This window comes from Scophthalmus maximus, chromosome 10, assembly GCF_022379125.1.
Source record: "Scophthalmus maximus strain ysfricsl-2021 chromosome 10, ASM2237912v1, whole genome shotgun sequence".
Classification (NCBI taxonomy): domain Eukaryota; kingdom Metazoa; phylum Chordata; class Actinopteri; order Pleuronectiformes; family Scophthalmidae; genus Scophthalmus; species Scophthalmus maximus.
The window spans coordinates 19,751,861-19,768,862 of record NC_061524.1 but is presented as its reverse complement, the minus strand read 5'-3'; the positions used below and the strand labels follow the sequence as shown (position 1 = coordinate 19,768,862).

The 17,002-nt window shown below is 48.1% G+C and overlaps 4 protein-coding genes across 5 annotated transcripts; 1 reads left to right on the top strand and 3 right to left on the bottom strand.

Annotated features, from left to right (window-relative positions):
* Positions 1-97: 97 nt before the first annotated feature.
* plin6 (perilipin 6) lies at positions 98-5,763 on the bottom strand. Of its 2 annotated transcripts, none has more exons than XM_035608177.2 (8): positions 4,856-5,763; positions 3,876-3,915; positions 2,936-3,134; positions 2,581-2,663; positions 2,262-2,499; positions 1,996-2,177; positions 1,155-1,421; positions 98-775 (listed from the first exon to the last, which is right to left on the bottom strand). In XM_035608177.2, exons 2-8 carry the CDS (start codon positions 3,897-3,899, stop codon positions 395-397), a joined length of 1,374 nt encoding a protein of 457 aa, XP_035464070.2. In that variant the 5' UTR covers positions 3,900-3,915; positions 4,856-5,763; the 3' UTR covers positions 98-394. The 2 variants fall into 2 exon arrangements, with proteins under 2 accessions (XP_035464070.2, XP_047190997.1); XM_047335041.1 differs by having other exon boundaries at positions 4,861-5,763.
* Positions 5,764-5,901: 138 nt separating this feature from the next.
* LOC118284949 lies at positions 5,902-8,822 on the top strand. The gene is made up of 3 exons (XM_035608191.2): positions 5,902-6,962; positions 7,591-7,686; positions 7,805-8,822. Exons 1-3 carry the CDS (start codon positions 6,154-6,156, stop codon positions 8,094-8,096), a joined length of 1,197 nt encoding a protein of 398 aa, XP_035464084.2. The 5' UTR covers positions 5,902-6,153; the 3' UTR covers positions 8,097-8,822.
* An 892-nt stretch (positions 8,823-9,714) lies between these two features.
* Positions 9,715-13,014, bottom strand: LOC118285206. The gene is made up of 2 exons (XM_047334980.1): positions 11,832-13,014; positions 9,715-11,552 (listed from the first exon to the last, which is right to left on the bottom strand). The coding sequence occupies exons 1-2, from the start codon at positions 12,612-12,614 to the stop codon at positions 10,836-10,838; spliced, it is 1,500 nt and encodes a 499-aa protein (XP_047190936.1). The 5' UTR covers positions 12,615-13,014; the 3' UTR covers positions 9,715-10,835.
* Positions 13,015-13,195: 181 nt separating this feature from the next.
* On the bottom strand, positions 13,196-16,951 carry syt11b (synaptotagmin XIb). Its single transcript, XM_035608156.2, has 4 exons — positions 16,812-16,951; positions 14,819-15,741; positions 14,552-14,672; positions 13,196-13,686 (listed from the first exon to the last, which is right to left on the bottom strand). Exons 1-4 carry the CDS (start codon positions 16,843-16,845, stop codon positions 13,376-13,378), a joined length of 1,389 nt encoding a protein of 462 aa, XP_035464049.1. The 5' UTR covers positions 16,846-16,951; the 3' UTR covers positions 13,196-13,375.
* Between the last annotated feature and the right edge of the window lie 51 nt (positions 16,952-17,002).

Sequence of the window (17,002 nt, the reverse complement as noted above, 5' to 3'; positions counted from 1 at the left end):
GGAAAACCAAAAGAGGCATCGCCCCGAACATTAGAGGATCTTTGACAAAATAGATGTCATGACATATAAACGGTTGAAGTTTTAAATACAGGAAGTGTGAAGAGAAATAATAATAAACTTTATTGAAACAGCACTTTGATAAACACTGTTACAACGTGCTTCACGTTAAGAAAAGATAAATAGGAAGAAAACGTGTTGTTTTATTAATTTTTCGTTCCCGCGACATTAATGGATTTTCTCCGTGTGATTTCGTCGAACTTCCCGACGGCTCTGTGGACGAACGTGAACGCACCGACCAACACCAGCTCGGGCAGGAACAGCTGATCATCGTGGGCGGAGACGGGAGGCTGTGATTGGTCGTGGGCCGGCAGCGCTGACCAGTGGCGGTCGCGCCTCAGTTGGCCGTTGCCATGGCGGCGGCGTCGCCGAGGGAGTTGGGGCTCAGGTACTCGAAGGCCTTCTGGCTCTGAGACACCAGCTGTTTGAGCGGCGTGAGCAGCAGCTCGGTGGCTGACGGCCGGCGGAGGACGCCGCCGCCTTCGGAAGGGAGGGGCGTGTCGTCCACGTCCGGGGTCGTCGGGTCCTTCGGGTCCTTCAGACTGGAGCGCCGGCCGTTGGGGGGGGCGCGGGAGTAGAGACTCCGGCGGCGGCGAGGACGTCCGTCCATCGCCTTCAGGAACAGGCTGTTAGCAGAGCTGCGGCGAGACGAGCTGTCGGAGGAGAAGTCCTCCTGGTTGAGGAAGTCCTCGACCTGCTGGGCGGTGGGCTGCTGCAGCTGAGGGACGAGAAGACACGGGACACGTGAGCTGTGATGACGACACAACCAACTGAGGGGAAACTGACGCGTCTGTCCAGGTAGTTTGCCTGAGGGCCACGCGGGGATGACCTGGAGTTGAGCCCCCGACCTTCTACCAAAGTCAGAGGTGTAACCCACTATGCTATCCCAGCCCCACACACCAGGGTGGGCCAGCCAATCACAGAGGAGGGAAGACTCAGACAGGAAGTATAGCAATCGTACACACAAGGCGAGGAATATCGAAATAAAACAGGAAATGAGTTTAAAGTTGGAATCGAGTCTGTGAAAGTGGACTAAGCCAAGTCCTGGAGCACAGAGATGGGAACTGACTCGTTCCGGATCCAAAGCGGCGGCTCACCATGTTGTAGAGCGGCGTGGCGTTGACCACCAGCTGCAGCAGGATCTTGGACAGCTCCTGCAGGTCTCGGAGCAGCTGCTGGATCTGGACCGGCAGCTCCCGGACCTGACGGACCGGACGCAGCTCCACCAACATGGCGGCCTGACTCCTGATCTGGTCCAGGGTCGTCTCTCTGACGCGCTCTGCTCGGTACACCAGCGCCACCAGGAGACCCTGCAGGTGATGCAGCAGCAGCCCGACCAGCTCCAGGACCCGGTCCAGACCCACCTGCAGGGGAAACACACCGGGCCTCTGTCAGCGAGGAGAGAGCTGTGGGGGTTCTGAGGGGGGCCCCCGAGAACGTCTGATTATGGTACTTCAGCGGCAACTTTGTGAGAAACCTCTTAAATTCTATGATCGCGTCGGAAAACCAGCTGACGAGGCCTCGCGCCACAAGCTGCGTTATGTCAGAGCAAAGTCTGACCAAACTAAAATGTGAAATGTGTTTGAATCAAAACCAACAGAAATAAGAAATGTATTACGAGCTCTTTTCTGAGCTGAAGGAATCTGATCTTATTCTTATTGTTATTATATTCTTAATTTGATTTTGCTCTTGTTGTGAGGACTTGGCTTCACCTCATGTCGTCCATATTTATTTACAGTCTACGGTTCCCTGTGTTTTCCTGTAGCGCTCCCCTCAGGACAAACTGCACATCTTCGTCTTCCTCGGGACCAAATGTGTGTTGGTTCGTCCTGGAGACGTGAAACGCCGCCGTGCGTCGCGTGTGACCACAGATCAACAGTAACAGAAACTCCCATAACGCCATACTACTTGTCCTGTGTCCACGGTGACCTCACTCACCGTCCTGGCGGCGTCTCCCAGCGTCCTGGCGGCTTTCAGCAGCTGCTCCCTGACCTTCATCATGCGGTGGTAGAGCTGCAGGCTGAGGCTGAGCAGGAGGCTGCGAACCCTCGTCCACATGCTGGGCTCGTCGTCCTCGTCTTCGTCCTCGTACTCCTGCACACGCATGTCCCACTCCCGACCTGAGCGCAAGGCGTCCTCTGTTAACAGTTAACTGCTTCCTGAAGGGACTTTGTCACAGTTACCCAGAATGCGCCTGTACTCACGCAGTGTGGGTGGGAGGGGCAGGTAGTAGGCGGTGGCGTCCTCCAGGCGACTCAGCAGGTCGTCGAGTCCCGACGCAGCGGCCCGGCCCACCTGAGAGTCCTGCAGCAACCGCCCCAGAGCCCGGGCGGCGTCGGCCAGACGCTCCATCTGGTCCAAAGCTCCGTCCAGACTGTCCACCACCCACAGCTGCACGTCGTCCAGCGTCAGGAAGAGGGCGTCTTTCAGGTGACCCACCACCTGAGGAGCCACACGCGTTTACAGTGAGCGTCATTTATTAATGTTGACTTTGGTTATTGATCGGTGACGTGAGGAACAAACCTCGTCCGTGGACTGGTTCAGGATCGGGAAGTTCTTCTCAAGACGCTCGAGACCGACCAGAGCGAAACTGTTGGCAACTTCAACTGAGGAGAGACAAGAGGTCAAACAGAGGTCAACCCTGGTGAACTCAGGTAACCTCTGACCTATTCACTGATCTATCAGGTCTCGTGGGTTCAGACCCTTGAACCCAAAGCCTTCCTCTGGTCAGGTCATCGTTGAATTTACAGAAACATCACAAACACTATCGACCTCTGACCTTTGTCACTGTCCAGTGAGCTGGATCAAGTCATCACAGATTCTAATGTTACAGTCCATTGTCATTTTAGCAGCATTAGCATCGTTAGCATCTACGTACTCTGGGGCTCCAGGCTCTGCAGGAGGGGCGTGGCTTGTCTCATGGCCACATGGGAGACGCTGCGAACTCCGACCTCGGCGACTCCTCCCATCAGCCCCAGCAGAGGGTAACGACCTTTGACCTCCGAGTATAGTGAGGTCACAGACTGCAACGCAGAGTAAACCAGCGGCAGGCTGGAAACTCTGAGCATGGCGCTGTTCTGAGAGATCAACGAGCGAGAGACATTATATAGAGTCGCTGATGGTCTTTATATACAGTCAGTGATGGTCTTCATATACAGTCGCTGATGGTCTTTATATACAGTCGCTGATCGTCTTTTTCAACAGTCGCTGATCATCTTTATATACAGTCAGTGATCGTCTTCATATACAGTCACTGATCGTCTTTATATACAGTCAGTGATCGTCTTCATATACAGTCAGTGATCGTCTTTATATACAGTCGCTGATCGTCTTTTTAAACAGTCGCTGATCGTCTTTATATACAGTCAGTGATCGTCTTCATATACAGTCAGTGATCGTCTTTATATACAGTCACTGATCGTCTTTTTAAACAGTCGCTGATCGTCTTTATATACAGTCACTGATCGTCTTTATATGCAGTCGCTGATCGTCTTTATATACAGTCACTGATCATCTTTATATACAGTCACTGATCATCTTTATATACAGTCACTGATCGTCTTTATATACAGTCACTGATCATCTTTATATACAGTCACTGATCGTCTTTATATACAGTCAGTGATCGTCTTTATATACAGTCGCTGATCGTCTTTATATACAGTCACTGATCGTCTTTATATACAGTCACTGATCGTCTTTTTAAACAGTCGCTGATCGTCTTTATATACAGTCGCTGATCGTCTTTATATACAGTCACTGATCGTCTTTATATACAGTCACTGATCGTCTTTATATACAGTCATTGAGTAACTGACCTCAGTAACTTGATGATTGAACATTTCTCCGTCAGTGAATCTGAGGAGAGAGGAACAGAGTGGAGGTCAGAGGTCGGCCACGCCCCCTTAATGCGGACGTCAGCTGCTGCGATGCCACAAAGACTCGACTGTTCGTCTGCGACCAGCATGAAAATGAGCCTTGACACAAACAGCTCATTCAGCAGCCTGAAGAACATTTCAACACGTTGAGTCTGTGGATTCAGTTTCACCCAAAAATCATCTGACTCATGATTTATCATCAGGAGACCAAAAATGTTCTGCTGCAGATTAAAGTTCTGCTTCAAAATGTCTCATGGAGAGAAACGATGACGGTTCACCCTCCTGCCAGCATCCGAGGAGGAGGTGTGAATCCAGGCTCCTGGACCCTGACCCTGACCCTTGACCTGGTAAGACCCAGGTCAAGGTCAATCATGCTGACTGACTGTTGAACCACAACTTCCTCCTCAAACTCAAATCTATAGAAAGAATTTTAAAAAACAGAACGCACCCCCGCTGCCCCACACAGTAACCTGTATTTATACTGTACATATGCAACTTTCACATTTTAGCAGAAATTCCCCCCCCCAAAATATTTCCAACTTCGACGTTTTGTTGTTTTTCATGAAGATAAACTTTTCATGGACTAATAATTGAGTAATCACAAAAAGAAAAAGAAATAATAAAAACAATCCATCAAACATAAAACACTGTAAAAGGTCTCGATGAGGATTCACTCAGAAATCTGTAATTTTAAGATTTAATTTAAAAAAAGAAAGCGTGGGGTTACATGATCAAATACACTGTAAAAAATGATGTCCAGCGAGCGGCACACCCAAATGCCTGATGGGAAAAAAACACTCACCCTCAATTCACGACCTGAAAAAATCAGAATTAAACCAAAAATCTCTGAATGAGGAAAGAATAATTCTCTCTATATAAAATATATATATGAAATAACGTGACAGAGTGAGAGGTCTTACCACATCAGACGCAGTTGAACGGATGATGAGGAGGAGGAAGAAGAGGAAGCGACTGAAACTTTATGACCTGCTGCTGTAGGGCGGCGACAGGTTTTGAGGTTGAGCTCTGCGACGTGATTGGACGGAGCAGCGCATGACGTCACAGCTGACGAGCAGAAGCATCTTATTTAACTTTTAACATGAAAAGTGAATCAATCATCTGCTGTTTGTTTCTCTGTGGGCGACCAATCGATTGGCTGCGACCGAGTGAGGTCACTTCTGAGGAAGAGACACAGACGCCAAATGTTTCACTTCCAGGAAACAGGAAGTTTGATAACGACACAAAGTTTCCGTCTCATCTTCAGATTCTTTAAGTTGTTCACCTGGTTTCATATTTACTCAGTGAGCTCACAGGTCAGTTATTGATCAGTGACGGTGAAGCTGGATGAGGCGTGTTGATGAGCACATTAACCACATTATGAGTCGTGTCCTGCTCATATCTGAAATAACCTGCTCCAATAAAACACGTCCATGTTCTGACCCATTTTTTCTGATACATGGATTCATGTTCAGATGGTTCTGATGGTTCAGATGGATCAGATGGTGCAGATGGTTCTGATGGATCAGATGGTCCAGATGGTTCAGATGGATCAGATGGTTCTGATGGTCCTGATGGATCAGATGGTTCTGATGGTCCTGATGGATCAGATGGTCCAGATGGTTTTGATGGATCAGATGGTTCTGATGGTCCAGATGGACCAGGTGGACCAGATGGTTCTGATGGTCCAGATGGTTCTGATGGAACAGATGGTGCAGATGGTTCTGATGGTCCAGGTGGACCAGACGGTTCTGATGGTTCAGATGGATCAGATGGTTATGATGGTCCTGATGGATCAGATGGTGCAGATGGATCAGATGGTGCAAATGGTTCTTATGGTCCTGATGGATCAGATGGTCCAGATGGTTCAGATGGATCAGATGGTTCTGATGGTCCTGATGGATCAGATGGTCCAGATGGTTTTGATGGATCTGATGGTCCAGATGGATCAGATGGTTCTGATGGTCCTGATGGATCAGATGGTCCAGATGGTTTTGATGGATCAGATGGTTCTGATGGTCCAGATGGTCCAGATGGACCAGGTGGACCAGATGGTTCTGATGGTCCAGATGGTTCTGATGGAACAGATGGTGCAGATGGTTTTGATGGATCAGATGGTGCAGATGGTTCTGATGGTCCAGGTGGACCAGATGGTTCTGATGGACCAGACGGTTCTGATGGTTCAGATGGATCAGATGGTTATGATGGTCCAGTGGATCAGATGGTTCTGATGGAACAGATGATGCAGATGGTTCTGATGGTCCAGGTGGACCAGACGGTTCTGATGGTTCAGATGGATCAGATGGTTATGATGGTCCAGATGGATCAGATGGATCTGATGGAACAGATGGTGCAGATGGTTCTGATGGTCCAGGTGGACCAGACGGTTCTGATGGTTCAGATGGATCAGATGGTCAAGATGGATCAGATGGTTCTGATGGAACAGATGGTGCAGATGGTTCTGATGGTCCAGGTGGACCAGACGGTTCTGATGGTTCTGATGGTTCAGATGGATCAGATGGTTATGATGGTCCAGATGGATCAGATGGTTCTGATGGAACAGATGGTGCAGATGGTTCTGATGGTCCAGGTGGACCAGACGGTTCTGATGGTTCAGATGGATCAGATGGTCCAGATGGATCAGATGGTTCTGATGGAACAGATGGTGCAGATGGTTCTGATGGTGCTGATGGATCAGATGGTGCAGATGGTCCTGATGGATCAGATGGTTCTGATGGATCAGATGGTGCAGGTGGTTCTGATGGTCCAGACGGTTCTGATGGTTCAGATGGTGATGATAGTCCAGATGGATCAGATGGTTCTGATGGGCCTGATGGATCAGATGGTGCAGATAGTTCTGATGGTCCAGATGGATCAGATGGTCCTGATGGTTAAGATGGTTCTGATGGTCCTGATGGATCAGATGGTCCTGATGGTTAAGATGGTTCTGATGGTCCTGATGGATCAGATGGATCAGATGGTTCTGATGGTCCAGATGTCCCTGATGGTTCTGATGGTCCAGATCAAGAGGTATGTAAAGTTATATATAGTAATGTACATTATTGTAACATATAGTCATGTACATTCATGTGATATATAGTAATGTACAGTAATGTACTATATAGTAATGTACATTAATGTGATATATATAGTAATGTACAGTAATGTTATACTGTATATAGTTATGTACAGTAATGGAATATATAGTAATGTACATTAATGAAATATATAGTAATTTACAGTAATGTAATATATAGTAATGTACAGTCATATCATATATAGTAATGTACAGTAATGTGATATATAGTAATGTACATTGATGTGATATATAGTTATGTACATTAATGAAATATATAGTAATTTACAGTAATGTGATATATATAGTAATGTACAGTCATATCATATATAGTGATGTACAGTAATGTGATATATATAGTAATGTACAGTAATGTTGTATATAGTAATGGAATGCATAGTAATATATATATAGTGATGCAATATAATGTAATATAATCTATATGTATGTCATGTAATATATGGTAATGTGCAGTTATGTAATATATAATAAGAGAAGAGAATTTCACTTCAAGTCAAGAGGTCAATAATATATTTAAAAACCATGTGTTGATCATCGACTCATCGATCGTCTGTCGATCAGCTCATTGATCAACACAGGAGACGACTTCACCTTCCCTCTGACCTCAGCGGCGAGGTGGGCGGGGCCACGGCACCGTCGTCATGAAGGGACCAGTGTGTGAGTGTTTCTGGGAAACGTCCATGTGACAGAGAGGATGATTAGAGAACAGGCTCCGTCTGTGACCACTAACACACCGCTAACGCGTCTGCTGACATCTCCCATCGGCCAATCACAGAGTCTCTCACACCGATGCACGACCACAGACCAGCTGCGACATCACCACGGACGCGCCTGGCTGCGGCCGACTCCTGGTGATGATGTCAGCTGACCGATGGGCTCGTGTCACAGTTGCCGTGGAAACACAGTCTGTGACCTCACTGTGGCGTCTGGTCCGGACCCCAGGGCTCTGCAGTGTGGGCGGGGTCTCCTACAGGGGCCAGGACGAGGCCGTGATTGACTTTTATATGAATAATCAAATCCTCACAGAAAAGATGATTGAAATCTCTGCATGGAGACCCCCAAACTGAGACTTCAGGAGACGTCAGTGCTGCTCAATGTGTCTGTTGTTTGTCTGTGATGCCGTCAGGTCTTACCAACTCACCGTTAAACTGTTGCGATAAAAAACGCTTTTCGCGTGATGAGCGAGTAGGTGACGCACCGACTTGATGCCGGGACGCGACAAGAAGGCGTGAACGTTCACGTCTTTGTGTCGCCCGCTCAAGTTGAAACATCTGAACTTGAGTGAAATCTCCGCGTGACGCGCAGTCAACGTTGAGATCGTCCCTGCTTCAGACGGAGCATCGAACCTTCGTCTCTGACAGTGAGCAGAACGACACGTGCTGATATTTGTGTCGCGACCGGGGGAAGGAGAGGAGCATGACAGGAAGTGACGAGGAAGTTGGACGCTAGCTTTAGGCCCAGTTCGCTCAGCTCCAGCGAATGACGCGCCTTTTCTGTTGCCCGACGTCAGTGACGTCTTTACCTTCACTTTGTACGTAATCTACTCGCGCTAAAAGTTTGCGTCGCGTCCGGCGTGATGTTCCCGCGAGACCTTAAAACACGGAAGCAGCCGCGCGGGAAAACGAGTGACTGCGAAATGTGACACTGAATCTGAGTGATGAACTCAAGAGCATCAATTCATATCCTGACAATTTACGTCGACGTTATATATTTTCATACTTTTAATAATCCAGAGAAGAGAGAACAGCGTGTGGAGGTCCAGGTGTGTGTGTGTGTGTGTGTGTGTGTGCGTGTGTGTGCGTGTGTGTGTGTGTGAGAGGGGAGGGGAGGGGCCTTCACATTTCCCTGTGACTTATGGCTCAACAGATGTTTTCTTGAATCTTTATTTCTTCCATGTGAAGCTGCTGACGTCACTGCATCATGAACAGTTCAGACAGAGAGAAACATTATTCTGTAAAACCCTCAACGTTATAATTCAACATTATATAAATCACGCTGTCGGGGAATTAAAGACCCACAAATGAATTTCACTGTGTATGCTTCCATCCACATGTGTGATCACCGACTGTATATGAAGACGATCAATGACTATATAAAGACGATCAGTGACTGTATATAAAGATGATCAGCGACTGTATATAAAGAAGATCAGTGACTGTATATAAAGACGATCAGTGACTGTATATAAAGACGATCAGCGACTGTATATAAAGAAGATCACTGACTGTATATAAAGACGATCACTGACTGTATATAAAGACGATCACTGACTGTATATAAAGACGATCAGTGACTGTATATAGAGACGATCAGAGACTGTATATAAAGACCATCACTGACTGTATATAATGACTATCAGAGACTATATATAAAGATGATCACTGACTGTATATAAAGATGATCACTGACTGTATATAATGACTATCAGAGACTATATATAAAGACGATCATTGACTGTATATAATGACTATCAGAGACTATATATAAAGATGATCACGGACTGTATATAAAGACTATCAGTGATTGTATTTAGAGACGATCAATGACTGTTTATAAAGACAATCAGTGACTGTATATGGAGACCAACAGCGACTGTATAGAAAGACGATTGTATAAATGTAAAAAGTGTAAAGGACGTGTATAAACACGGACTGTGTAAGGGTGTGAATGAGACAGACGCAGGTGTCATGGCTGACTTTGTTCTTTTTTATTTGCACGTCCAATGAGTGTTAACAAACCCAACACAGAGGTTAGCATCCAGGTGAACAGCGGGGGGCGCTCAAACACTAAAGCTCTGAGGACGTCAGACAGGAAGGAAACCGGCAAACATCTGTACACATCTGCAGCTGGAACAACGTTAATCTAAACATTAGTTTCATCTTCACAAACAGCTGTTGCAGTGCCACCAGCTGTCTGATCCAATCACTGCAGGAGGAGGCTGGAGTCAGATCGTCCTTCCTGTCGTCTTGTCCTCGACGTCAGTGGAAAAGGTCACAATGCCAAAGGTTAAAGGAGGATTCACAGGACTCCACCGACACGAAACCACGTCATCGTGTGACGGTCGCGGTGAAACTACACATTTCTGCAGACGAACGACAAAAACATCTTGTAGACGACATAACCTGTCACTCATATTTATCACCATGACAACCGTGACATCACATCTAAATGGTTCATATTCATACTCTTCTTCTTCTTCTACTTCTGATTGAATAATTTACAGTTTATAGTTTGTTTATAGTTTTTTCATGACGTGTCACATTAAATATCGCTGTCACATGGCGACAGTCCTGTGAATCCTCCTTCACACCTTTGACCTCATGACCTTTTCCACTGAGGTGAAGAAGAACTTTCTGAATCCAGCCCGAGAGGAGGAGACTGTAAATCAAATATCAAAGCATCGATGTTACAAACACATATTTTACATCTAAAGTCGTAAAGTTAAATATGTACAGTCGTCTTCAGCTAGGCTCTGCCCAAACTGACACGTTTTTTATTTTATATCTCATCACTTGTTGCTATGGTTACGCCTGGCAGAGTTTTTTCTTGTGGATAAAGGCGCTGCTGGTCCCATGTCAGTGTTTTAGTTTGTAGACGATGACATCACCATGTTGTCTTCTGATTGGTTCTCATCAGTCACGACTCAACGTCACAAACACTTCCTGTCAGTAACAGTTGCTGCTCTGACTTTTCACCAGAGACAATCTACTTCCTGTTTAAACCTGAGTGGTAACGTGTCGTGTGTGTTGCCAGGTGTCAGTGTGGGCGGAGCCTGAGACAGGCGTCAGTCACAGATTAAATCCACATCATCGTGAAGTACAAGTCTCTCTCATCTGAACCATCTGGACCATCAGGACCATCTGGACCCTCTGGACCAACAGAACCATCTGGACCATCAGAACCATCTGGACCCTCTGGATCATCAGAACCCTCTGGACCATCAGAACCATCTGATCCATCTGGACCATCAGAACCGTCTGGACCATCAGAATCATCTGATCCGTCTGGACCATCAGATTCATCTGGACCATCAGATCCATCAGGACCATCAGAACTGTCTGGACCATCTGGAGCATCAGATCCATCAGGGACATCTGGACCATCAGAACCATTAGGACCATCAGATCCATCAGGACCATCAGAACCGTCTGGACCATCAGATCCATCAGGGACATCTGGGCCATCAGAACCATCAGGACCATCAGAACCACCTGATCCATCAGGACCATCAGAACCGTCTGGACCATCAGAACCGTCTGGACCATCAGAATCATCTGATCCGTCTGGACCATCAGATTCATCTGGACCATCAGATCCATCAGGACCATCAGAACTGTCTGGACCATCTGGAGCATCAGATCCATCAGGGACATCTGGACCATCAGAACCATTAGGACCATCAGATCCATCAGGACCATCAGAACCGTCTGGACCATCAGATCCATCAGGGACATCTGGGCCATCAGAACCATCAGGACCATCAGAACCACCTGATCCATCAGGACCATCAGAACCGTCTGGACCATCAGAACCGTCTGGACCATCAGAATCATCTGATCCGTCTGGACCATCAGATTCATCTGGACCATCAGATCCATCAGGACCATCAGAACTGTCTGGGCCATCTGGAGCATCAGATCCATCAGGGACATCTGGACCATCAGAACCATTAGGACCATCAGATCCATCAGGACCATCAGAACCGTCTGGACCATCAGATCCATCAGGGACATCTGGGCCATCAGAACCATCAGGACCATCAGAACCACCTGATCCATCAGGACCATCAGAACCGTCTGGACCATCAGATTCATCAGGGACATCTGGACCATCAGAACCATCAGGACCATCAGAACCATCTGGACCATCAGATCCATCAGGGACATCTGGACCATCAGATCCATCAGGGACATCTGGACCATCAGAACCATCAGAACCATCAGGACCATCAGAACCATCTGATCCATCAGGACCATCAGAACCGTCTGGACCATCAGATCCAGCAGGGACATCTGGACCATCAGAACCATCAGTGCCAACAGGACCATCTGATCAATCAGAACCGTCTGGACCATCAGAACCATCTGATCCATCAGAACCGTCTCGACCATCAGATCCATCAGGGACATCTGGACCATCAGAACCATCAGAGCCATCAGGACCATCAGAACCGTCTGGACCATCAAATCCATCAGGGACATCTGGACCATCAGAACCATCAGAGCCATCAGGACCATCTGATCCATCAGAACCGTCTGGACCATCTGGACCATCAGAATCATCTGAACCATCAGAACCATCAGAGCCATAAGGACCATCTGATCCATCAGAACTGTCTGGACCATCTGGACCATCAGAATCATCTGAACCATCAGAACCATCAGAGCCATTAGGGCCATCTGATCCATCAGAACCGTCTGGACCATCTGGACCATCAGAACCATCTGGACAATCTGCACCATCTGATCCATCAGAACCATCTGATCCATCAGGACCATCAGAACTATCAGGACCTCCTGGACCATCAGAACCAGTTGTACGTTCTGCTGCAGGGCGGAGCCTGCTGGTGGAAGCGTGTGGACCATGTGACCTTGCGGTCGAGTTACTCTACTGGACAAATCAGTTAGTGAGGTTTAAATCTTCTTCCTGTCAGTCAGCCATCAGCAGCTCTCAGCTCTTCTTCTGCACTTTGTTCTTTTGTGTTCGGACAGACATGCGATGAACGGCATGACGACAACAGCAAGGGGGAGGTTCTTCTTTTCTTTGTCCTTCCCAGGTGGGAGGAGTCTGAGCGATGATGTCATGATTCTATCTGACAAACATCAGAAAGAATCTGTGACTCGCAAATGTAGAGAGAGGGAATATATATATAGAGAGAGAAAGTTTAACAATGACCACAACAGAGTGTGTGTGTTTGTGTGTGTGTGTGTTTTATCTGTATGTATTCATGTGTGTAGTATAAATATGTATGCCGATATGTGTCTTTTGTCTGTGTGTATGTTTATGTGTGTGTTTGTTTATGTATGTGTATATGTGTGTGTTTGTGTGTGTATGTGTGTGTATATGTGTGTTTGTATATATTTGTGTGTGTGGACATGTAATTGTATGTGTGCATCGTTGTGTGTGTGTGTGTGTGTGTGTGTATATGTGTATATGTGTATTGTAGTTGTGTGTGTGTGTGTGTGTGTATATGTGTATATTTGTATTGTAGTTGTGTGTGTTTGTGTGTGTGTGTGTGTGTGTGTGTGTGTGTGTACTGTACACTGAGTCTATATTTCCAGTGCTTTTCACTGGTCGAGTCCCAGTCGGCCGCTGGCGTCAGCTGGTTCTCTGAAGCTCCGCCCCCTCAGTACTCGCTCAGGTTATGCCATTTGGAGATCTGCCTGCGGGGATTTTCACACACCTCTCTCCAGTGGGAGGCTCCGGAGGAGGCGGGGCTGTGCAGGCCCAGCAGCAGGCGGCCAAGCACCTCGTTCTTCGTGGTCCGGTCGAAGTCGACCACCAGGAACTCCACAGAGATCTCCGGCAGCAGCTCGGGCGGGATGTCGTAGATGAAGGACTCGTTGAAGACGGGGTTCAGCGTGCACTTCTTCACGTGCGTCTTCTTCTTGGCGATGCGCTTGCGTCCATAGAAGACGTTCACCTTCACGTAGGGATCTGATAGGACGAGAGGATGATGTACGTTTAGATCACAACCAATCGGCAGCAACCGAGTTCACAGTTTATTAAACAGGAAATGAGTGTTTCTTCGACTGTTAGTATAATCTTTATATACAGTCGCTGATCGTCTTTGTATACAGTCACTGATCGTCTTTATATACAGTCAGTGATCGTCTTTATATACAGTCGCTGATCGTCTTTATATACAGTCAGTGATCGTCTTTATATACAGTCAGTGATCGTCTTTATATACAGTCGCTGATCGTCTTTATATACAGTCAGTGATCGTCTTTATATACAGTCAGTGATCGTCTTTATATACAGTCAGTGATCGTCTTTATATACAGTCGCTGATCGTCTTTGTATACAGTCGCTGATCGTCTTTATATACAGTCTCTGATCGTCTTTATATGCAGTCACTGATCATCTTCATATACAGTCAGAGATCGTCTTTATATGCAGTCACTGATCATCTTTATATACAGTCACTGATCGTCTTTATATACAGTCGCTGATCATCTTTATATACAGTCACTAATCGTCTTTATATACAGTCACTAATCGTCTTTATATACAGTCACTAATCGTCTTTATATACAGTCACTAATCATCTTTATATACAGTCACTGATCGTCTTTATATACAGTCGCTGATCATCTTTGTATACAGTCGCTGATCATCTTTATATACAGTCACTAATCGTCTTTATATACAGTCACTAATCGTCTTTATATACAGTCACTGATCATCTTTATATACAGTCAGTGATCATCTTTATATACAGTCAGTGATCGTCTTTATATACAGTCACTGATCGTCTTTATATACAGTTTATAGGACAGTAGTTGTGGTTGTGACTCACTGGCTGACAGTCCCGTCATGTCCATCTTAGGAAGGTGTCGAGCCTTCAGGACGACCACGCTGAGGCGATGGGACACGGGCTGATAGGACAGAGACGCCAGCAGCTCTCCGCGACTGTCACACTGAAACACAGGAACACAACGACAGACTCAGTCTCTGTTGGACAGACGAGACAGACAGGACGACGGACTGGACTTCATCAAGACCTCCTTGATGAAGGTAACTACGACATAAAAACACAGAATGGGCTTTTAACAAAGTGTCTCACCTGCATGTTCCTCTTGGTGATCTGTTGGCTCAGGTGGACTCGGCCCGTGCTCGGGTCGACGCCCTTTAGCGGCACCACCGCCTCCCCGATGACGTCGTCGCGGGCGAAGCGGTCGAAGCTTAGGACCAGGAAGTGCAACGTGAGCTCGGACAGCGAGCTGTAGGCCACGCCGTAGAAGGTGAAGGTCTCGTCGAACAGCGGGTCCAGGGTTTTCCTCAGCACGCGGGTCTTGACGCGGTGCTTCTTCTCCGGCAGGATGGTCATCTTCACGTACGGGTCCGAGCTACCCGCCTGCTCGTCCATGGCGGGGAGGCCCCGCGCCCCGACGACCGTCACCACCAGGGCTTTCTTGGGGAAGTTGTAGTCGACGGTGAGGCTAACGCAGCCCAGGCTGGGCTCTGGTTCTGGATCCGAGGAGGCGGGGGTGAAGGGGGATGCCGTCTTGCTGCTGGTCTGGCTGCTGCTGGCCGAGCTGCTGTCCAGGCAGCAGTAGTCGGCGCGGACCGGAAGCGCCCGCTCCAGCCGGGCCTGACCGTGGGTGGCGCCCTGGCCGGCAGGGGGAACCAGGTGACTCATTTGGAGCTGCCCTGGCACGTCCAGGATGTTGTTCTCGGCGTCCACCAGCACCATGCCTCTCCCCGCGGGGGGGGCGGCATCACGGTCAGAGCGGTCTGCCCGACGGATGCCGCGCACGATCCTCTTGCTGCCGCTGAGGGATTCTGGGTAAATGCTGATGCCCTTCAGCATGTGGATGAACTTGTAGGGCGGGTCTTCGGCGTCGCAGTAGCGGTCGCCGTGCAGCTTGTAGCGTCCGGACACGTGCAGGTAACGGCGCTGACAGAACGTCCAGAGCAGAACCAGAACTACCACGACCAGCACCAGGACACCGGCTCCCAGGAAGCCGGCCAGCACCGGAGACATGGCTGCCACAGAGAGATCAGTCAGGTTAACACTGAACAGCTCCCATGATGCAACACTTCACTGTCCTGAGGTCAACACTGACAGTATTTAAAACCACAGGATGACGTCATGCTGAGTCACTGAGGCATGCTGTCGTCATGTAAAATAACAAACAGTGATGTCACCCCCGTGACATCACACACACACACACAAACGCTAATCTGAACTTGTGAGGACTAATTGAAACAGTGATGTTGATTGCGAGGCTTTCAGGGAGCGGTGGACGCGACAGAGTCGACGTTCTCCCTGTGATACGTTTGTTTCATCCAAATGATTTTGGAGATGTTATTTTAAGATTAAAAACACAATGTGTTCAATTCGTGGTCAATAATTGTCGGCAGATGTTTCCTTTTGTCGCCGGTTCTCGCTTTCCATCAGATGAGGTCATGTTTTGGAAAGAGCTGAAAACAGCTGTGCTCGCTGCCTAGCAACAGACACACAATGAGTTTCTGTACTTTACTTTGACTCGAGTAAAATACTCTGGGACTTTCCACCACCGCTGATTTTTCCAGGTTTGTTTTTTAAGGAGAAAATTTTATATATATAGATATATATATATATATATAAGAGTCAAATCTGCAGGTGCGGCGGGTACAGACATGACGTCACCTGGTTCTCACCCGGACGGGGCACGCGCGCGCACGCCGAGGCCCGCGGCAGACAGGGCGCGAGCACGAGAACGCCCTGTCTGCCGCGTTATGTTGCTTCTGCTCAGGTCGATGATTTGACCGATGCGGATGATCAGACTGATCACAGATGACCGGATGTGACGCAGCTGCTCTTTGCTCGACAGAATGTCGGCCTGACGTCTTTCATCTGGTGTGAAACTGATCGAACTGATCGATGAATCACGTCATGAACAACAACAATCACAAAGACCGAGACGCTCATCGCTCAAACACGAACAAGAAACGGAACCAGCGACCCGGTGTCGCGGTGACGTCATGAACCTGCTCCGGCCCGGTCCACCCGCTGCGGTCCCGCTGCGCCGGGTGGTTCCGGCCTGCAGCGGCGGAGCGGGCCTGGCTCTCACCGTAGGCGGGTCCCAGCTCCATCATGTCCGCCATTTTGTGGATGAGGGCAGCGGGATGCGGGAGAAGCGCGCGCGGAGATGGGAGAGGTCAGCGACGATCAGCTGCTCGCTCCCGTTACTTCACATCCAGAGAGAACCGACCGACAGAGGCGGGGAATCACCGAGGACGAGCCGCTGGTCCGGGGGGCGAG

What these genes read in the sequence shown, in the direction of transcription:
- plin6 (XM_035608177.2), bottom strand. Translation starts at nt 3,899, where the DNA reads ATGTTCAATCATCAAGTTACTGAG. An exon ending in TGGGAGACGCCGCCAGGACG is followed by an intron (nt 1,422 to 1,995) that starts GTGAGTGAGGTC and finishes TTTCCCCTGCAG; the next exon opens with GTGGGTCTGGACCGGGTCCT. An exon ending in CCACGCCGCTCTACAACATG is followed by an intron (nt 776 to 1,154) that starts GTGAGCCGCCGC and finishes CTCGTCCCTCAG; the next exon opens with CTGCAGCAGCCCACCGCCCA.
- LOC118284949 (XM_035608191.2), top strand. Translation starts at nt 6,154, where the DNA reads ATGGTTCTGATGGAACAGATGATGCAGATGGTTCTGATGGTCCAGGTG. An exon ending in CTGATGGTCCAGATCAAGAG is followed by an intron (nt 6,963 to 7,590) that starts GTATGTAAAGTT and finishes TCTGTCGATCAG; the next exon opens with CTCATTGATCAACACAGGAG. An exon ending in CGTCATGAAGGGACCAGTGT is followed by an intron (nt 7,687 to 7,804) that starts GTGAGTGTTTCT and finishes GGCCAATCACAG; the next exon opens with AGTCTCTCACACCGATGCAC.
- syt11b (XM_035608156.2), bottom strand. Translation starts at nt 16,845, where the DNA reads ATGGCGGACATGATGGAGCTGGGACCCGCCTACG. An exon ending in GGAGCTGGGACCCGCCTACG is followed by an intron (nt 15,742 to 16,811) that starts GTGAGAGCCAGG and finishes TCTCTGTGGCAG; the next exon opens with CCATGTCTCCGGTGCTGGCC. An exon ending in TCACCAAGAGGAACATGCAG is followed by an intron (nt 14,673 to 14,818) that starts GTGAGACACTTT and finishes CCTGTGTTTCAG; the next exon opens with TGTGACAGTCGCGGAGAGCT.
- LOC118285206 (XM_047334980.1), bottom strand. Translation starts at nt 12,614, where the DNA reads ATGGTCCACACGCTTCCACCAGCAGGCTCCGCCCTGCAGCAGAACGTA. An exon ending in TGTCCCTGATGAATCTGATG is followed by an intron (nt 11,553 to 11,831) that starts GTCCAGACGGTT and finishes ACGGTTCTGATG; the next exon opens with GTCCAGACGGTTCTGATGGT.